The 6,831-nt window shown below is 42.3% G+C and overlaps 1 protein-coding gene across 1 annotated transcript in view; it reads right to left on the reverse strand.

The window, feature by feature from the left end:
- IARS2 (isoleucyl-tRNA synthetase 2, mitochondrial) overlaps nt 1-6,154 on the reverse strand; it is a gene marked incomplete at its 5' end in the record, with an annotated part of 77,849 nt that extends 71,695 nt beyond the window's left edge. Inside the window, 2 exons of the mRNA XM_079724919.1 lie at nt 4,414-4,536; nt 5,894-6,154. Of these exons, the coding sequence (XP_079581045.1) occupies nt 4,414-4,536; nt 5,894-6,154 (384 nt within the window). The remainder of the gene's footprint in view (nt 1-4,413; nt 4,537-5,893) is intronic.
- Nucleotides 6,155-6,831: the final 677 nt, after the last annotated feature.

The following is a 6,831-nucleotide window of genomic DNA, read 5'->3' on the forward strand; positions in this document are numbered from 1 at the left end:
GCTGGGCCCGTGAGCCATGGCCGCTGAGCCTGTGCATCCGGAGCCTGTGCTCTGCAAGGGGACAGGCCACAACAGTGAGAGGCCCACGTACCGCAAAAAAAAAAAAGCTTTTTGCACAGTGAAGGGAACAATCTAGAAAACTAAAAGGCAATCTAGGGAATGGGAGAAGATTTTCAAATGATATGTCCGATAAAGAGTTAATATACAAAATCTATAAAGAACTCATACAACTCAACAGCAAAAAAAGAAAGAAAACACACACACACACACACACACACACACAAAACTCAATTAAAAAATGGGCAGAGGACCTGAACAGATGTTTTTCCAAAGAAGATATACAGATGGCCAACAGGCACATGAAAAGATACTCAATGTCACTAATCATCAGGGAAATGCAAGTCAAAAGCACACTCAGATATCACCTCACATCTGTAAGAATGCCTATTACCAAAGAGACAACAAATAACAAGGACACAGAGAAAAGGGAACCCTTGTCCACTATTGGTAGGAATGTAAATTGATACAACCATTATGGAAGACAGTATGAAAATTCCTCAAAAATTAAAATCAGAACTATCAATACCATACTATTTAGCAATTCCACTTCTGGGTATTTATCTGAAGAAGACAAAGACACTAATTTGAAAAGATACACACATTTCCATGTTCATAGCAGCATTATTTACAATAGCAACCTAAGATATGGAAGCAACCTAAGTGTCTATCAATAGATGCATAGATAAAGGGTATGTGACATATATATAAAATGGAATATTACTCAGCCATAAAAAAACAATAAAATCTTGCCACTTGGGACAACATGAATGGACCTAGAAATAAGTGAAATAAGTTAGACAGAGAAAGACAAATATCGTATGATTTCACTTATACGTGGAATCAAACAAAACAAAACAAACAAATACAAAAAAAGAAAAACAGACTCATAGATACAGAGAACAAACTGGTGGTTGCCAGAGGGAAAGGGGGTAGGGCAATGTTCAAAAAGGTGAAAGGAAAGGTGAAAGGGATTCAGAAGTCCAATTTACACTTATAAAATAAATAAGTCACAGGGATGTAATGTACAGTATAGGGAATATAGTAATATTGTAATAAATTGTATCGTGACAGTAACCAGACCTACTGTGGTGATCATTTTGTACTGTATAAAAATATTGAATCACTATGTTGTACACCTAAAACTAATTAATATTGTAAATCAATTATACTTCAGTAAATGTGTGTATATACACACACACACATATATATATATCTTCTATATCTTGCACTGGGAGGTTAACAGATGTATACAGCTGTCATAACTCATCAAACTGAATAATTTAAGATTGGTGCATGTTACCACAGGTTATTCTGGAAAAAAATTTTTTGAGAACAATGAAATTATACATTCGTCCAGTACTATGCAAAGGTGCCAGTCTATTTCAAGAGAAAGAGCTTTACATCAAAATGTAAGTCAACTCACTGCTTCCTTCATCAAGAAAGTCTTGCTACAAAAATAGTCACTAAACTGTGTGCTTAGTAACCAAGTTGATTTACATTCTGGTTGAAGCTCTCTATTTCAACACAGGCAGGCCTGTAACATACAGTTTGATATCAACAGCCACTCAGCTGGGCTAGCAGCCTGTGGGAGAAGGAAGAAAGTAGAAATGGGGCTTAGAGCAAGCTTAAACTTGAAAATCCCTTCCATTCCTCTCAAATTCAAAGGAATTTTGTATTCCATTTCATATCATGTGTTACGGTCTGAATGTGTGTGTGTCCCCAAAACCCCTCCTTTCATATGTTAGAGCCATAACCCTCAATGTATTGGGAAATGAAATTTTGGGGGTAATTAGGGTTAGATGATGTCATAAGAGTGGGGCTCTAATGACGGAAACAGTGCCCTTGTAAGAAAAGCGTTCTTCCCCTCCCCCCTCTTCCCTCCACCACCCCCTACCCCCATGTGAGGACACAGTGAGAAGGTAGCTTTCTGTAAGCAAGGAAGAGAGCCAAGATCAGCTGGCACCTTAATCTTGGACTTCCCAGCCTCCAGAACTGTAAGAAATAAATGTATGTTTGTTAAGCCACTCAGTCTAAGGTATTTTGTTATAGCAGCCCAAGCAGATTAATATGTGTCTTAACATAAAATGGTTTTGAATGACTGGTTAAATATCTTTTTTCTCCCAAACTACAAATAAAATTGATATTATGGGAAGATATACCACACTTACCCTAGTTTTAAAAATACCACCCAAGACTGGGGTATCATAATATCTTAAATGGATCAATCACATACCTGCCTATTTTATTTTATTTTATCTTATTTTATTTTTAAATTTTATTTATTTTTAAAATTTTCTTTATTTTATTTTATTCTATGCTATTCTATTTATTTATTTCTGGCCTTGCGATGCGGCTTGCAGGATCTTAGATCCTCTACCAGGGACTGAACTCAGGACCCCGGCAGTGAGAGCCCCGAGTCCTAACCCCTGGACCACCAGGGAATTCCCGTGCCTCTTATTTTAAATAGAAAAACAAGGTTTAATTTATGAAAGTGCTCAAACATATCCATTGTAAATATTGGATAATACCCATAATGCAAGAACAGAAGGAAAAAATTACACACCATTTTGTCTACAAATGGGGGCATTTTGGGCTTCCCTGGTGGCGCAGTGGTTAGAGTCTGCCTGCCGATGCAGGGGACACGGGTTCGTGCCCCGGTCTGGGAAGATCCCACATGCCGCGGAGCGGCTGGGCCCGTGAGCCATGGCCGCTGAGCCTGTGCGTCCGGAGCCTGTGCTCCGCAACGGGAGAGGCCACAACAGTGAGAGGCCCGTGTACTGCAAAAAAAAAAAAAAAAAAAAAAAATGGGGGCATTTCTAGGAGTCTTACAACGCTCATCCAAGTATCTGAGTAAGTTGAATAAAAGGGAAAAAAAATTCTGACTGGATGCTAGAAATTAAGATTTAGATACTCTTCTAGACTCAAAAGGAACACGGATGTCAAGCAACAAAATCTTTGCTTTGCAAAAGGCATGCATGTGTAATTACTGCTCTACTTGGCAAAAAAGTCTCTTGGGGTTCTGTAGGGGGTGGGGGGGAATGCCAAATGAATTTAAAAACTCAAGGAGAGTACTAATCTAAAATGATTTAACCTAATGTAGGTGAGAAATAAGAATCAGCAAAGAAAGGTCAGCTGATAAATAGCCTGTAATAAAAACAACTGTTTCCTGGAAAGCAGACCACTTAACTACTATTACCTCAGCATAACCATGAAGCAAACTATAATCATTCTTACTCTTCATGGTAGAAAGCAGAGAAAGCCTACATGACACTCAGGGAAGTCAAGTGAGTTCTCTTAGAGGAGAACCTAAATTTCTCACTCAATTCATTTACTATTTAAAATGCACCTAGCAGCCACCCCTCAAAAACAAAACAAAATGCAGCCCTGAACTGTATATGGTGATGACCTATCAATTTACATATCCAGTATGGACCTCTCGCCTCCAACTGCCTATTTAGTACCTCCACCTGCGTGTCTCATCTTGTCTCAAAGGAAACATGCCCAGGTCTGAACTCCTGACTTCTTCCCCCAAACTGATCTTCCCAGTCTTCTCCATCTCAGGTAAGAGCTCTTCTGACTTTCTAAGTGCTCGAGATGCTTCTTGGAGGCATCCTTGACTCTTCTCTTTTTCTCACCCCACATATCTAATCCATCAGCAAATCCTGTCAGCTCTACCTAAAAACTATACCCAGAATCTATTTCTCACACCACTTTCATGGCTTCAACCCTGGTCAAAATGGCCATCATCTCTCTCCTGAATTATGCAGTAGTCCCCCTTCTTAGTCTCCCTATTTCCAAGCTCCCTCTACCTCTACAGTCTATTGCACACATAGCAGCCAAGAATGACCTATTCACCTCTCAAAGGCCCCACCTCCAAATACTACCACATTAGGGATTAGGTTTCAATGTATGATTTGCAGGGGGCGGGAGCCAGGACGACACACAGACAAATATTCAGCCTATAGCAACTATCTAACATATTAAATATTTTACTTATTTTTCTTATTATGCCTTCCTGTTTAGAGCACAAGCTCCATAAAGCCAGGACTTATCCTTATTTTGTTCACTGCTATTCCCAGAGTCTAGACAATACCTGGCACATAACAGACGCTCACTAATGATTTACTGAATAAAATGATACTTACTAACATAAAATAAGTTCAAAGCAAATACGAGTGATGTTATTTTTCACACAGTACTGAAACTGTTTATTGCTACTTTCTACTAAGACATTTTAGTTTAAGTATGCCAATGCAAATTTACATAACTGTCATAAAACTAGAATATACTCTTCTGCAAAGTGTATTTAAATAAAGGTGTTCCCTCAAGTTTTGTAACCTAAATTATAATTACCTTATTTAAAGCATGTCCAACATGAGGGTCACCATTTGCATAAGGAGGTCCATCGTGAAGACAAAACTCTGTCTTCACTTTTCTTTCTCTTTGCCATGAATAAAGTTCCAAAAATCCACATTTCTGTTTAAAAAGAATAATGATGTCTGAATATCATGTAAATACATACTCCTGAATCTTACCATAAATAACAACCAACACTTGCTTATTTCCTATCCCATTCTAACGCATTCAACTCTAAAACACAAATGGTGAGGTTTCTAAAATGCACATCTGAGTATTCATCTTTTAATACTTTTGAATAGCTTCTCCGTAGACTTCAGTTTAAAGTCTAAGTGCTTTATAAACGTATACAGGACCCTACAAAGGTTTAGTACCACTAAGTTCTTGGGCAGCCTCTCAGCACTCCCTACCCTCCACTCCATGCTGAAGGACCTGTAGATCCCTCATCTCTCTCTCTCTCTCTCACACACACACACACACACACACACACACACACACACACACACGTACTCACATCTTATTCCTGCTATCCTTTGGCCTCAACACTTGCTACTCTCTTAATTTGGAATAACACTGATTGTAATCCCACTCTCCTTCCCTCACTTGCTGTGTGACCTTGACCAAGTCACTTTGCCTTTGTAGGCCTATTCCCTCATTTGAAAAAAATGTTAATAATATCCAACTCACAGAGCTGGTGTGAAGATTATATGAGAAAATATCTGCAACTGTCACAGTTCCAGAAATACAGAAGGTACTGGATAAAACACTTTAAAAAATTAGACGGCCGAAACAGGTTTGTGAGTCTAGAACTCTGAGAGTTGTCATAAGAATATTTAAGCTAAGCATATTTACTTAGACAATATATCCAAAATATCAGGGATTTTAAAGACTCTATAATTACACAAACTAACAAGTGAATCTCTGCCCTTAGAAAATTCAATCTAATACAGGAGACAGGGGCACAGTTTAGGAAGCGGACTCTGAGGAAGTAACCACAGCTACCTGACCCTTCAAACAAGCCATAATTCCAACTAGGGACCTATCGATACCAAGAGTGAGCTTCAACTTCTCATAAGCGAATTTTTATTTATATGTGTACATGTTAATTTACTTTTTAAAAGCCACTGGAAAAGCGTCCAAATTCGACTGGTTCTGTCTAAGCTAAAACTGGGACTTCTATTCCATCCGTGCTGAGCATCGCTGGTTCCCCCTTAGCATTCCGCTCTGGAACCTGCCACCTCTATTGGACTTGCCTAGAGGTTTCTGCACTTCTGTTTTCACCCAATACAACCCGTGGGAAGCGCATGACTTCCACTGACCTGGTCGCAATACCCCCGGCCCAAAAGGGCCTGGAGCCTGCGGCCGGGTCCCGCCCCGCCCGGGGTGTAAGTGGCCCAGGCGTGGCTCCGGGAAGGGCCCGTGTCCCCCCTCCCGAGGCCCCCCTCCCGGCCCGCGCCGCGCACAGGCCGGCCCGTACCTGTTGGACCTCCAGCTCCGTGTCGGGCTGCTGGCGGCCCAGCAGCTTCATGGGGAAGCTGGTCTGCGGCAGCAACACCGTGTCCCGATAGCTGCCATTACTCGAATTCTGCAGCTGGTTACTGGCCCCGGTGACTGACCGCACCAAAAGCCTCCTCGCCGCCCCTCGCCAGCCAGGCCGACGAGGAAAGCGGGGCGGCACCCACAAATTCCGGGCCAGGGCCGCTGCCCCCGGCCCGGGAGGGCGCAGCCCCCAACGCATGGCGAGCCAGGCCAAACCGAGGCTCCGGAAAGGCGCCGCGGCCTAGGTTCCGGCCGGGCTCTGGGGAAGACGGACGCCGGAGCACCTGCGAGAGCCTTGCGGGAGTGCGCAAGCGCGGGGCGGGGAAGGGGCGGGGAAGCGCAGGGGGCGGGGCCACGTCCGGGTGCCCGCGGCAACCATTCCGGATCGGGGCTGATTCCCAGAGGCTAGAGGAGATGGGGCAGGCGCGAGCGGCTCATGTTTCAATCACAGCGGCCTGCCTTTTTAGAAAGTATATTTTCTTTAATCCAGTATAACCCAGATATTATCACTTCAACAGGTAATTAACAAAAATTATAAGTATGATATTTCACATTCTTTCTTTTCATGCTAAGTCTTCGAAATGTGCTACGTATTTTACACATACAGCACATCTCCATTTGGACTAGCAGCTTGCCAAGTGCTCAACAACTACATGGGGCTAATGGCTACCTTACTGGGAAGCACCGCTTTAGCGAGTACAACCTACCTCCACATAACATGTTGTTGAATGCAACAGTGCTCTCTGTTTACTCCTAAAACCTGCATTGAGCGTACACTGAGCTATCAGAGCAGAAGGCTACTCTCTAGGACTCCCACACACTTCTCTTCCCACCTGTTGGGCTCACAGTCAGTTGTGTTTATCCTTGAACTTATTC

The sequence above is a fragment of the Hyperoodon ampullatus genome, assembly GCF_949752795.1.
Source record: "Hyperoodon ampullatus genome assembly, chromosome: 2".
Lineage (NCBI taxonomy): Eukaryota > Metazoa > Chordata > Mammalia > Artiodactyla > Ziphiidae > Hyperoodon > Hyperoodon ampullatus.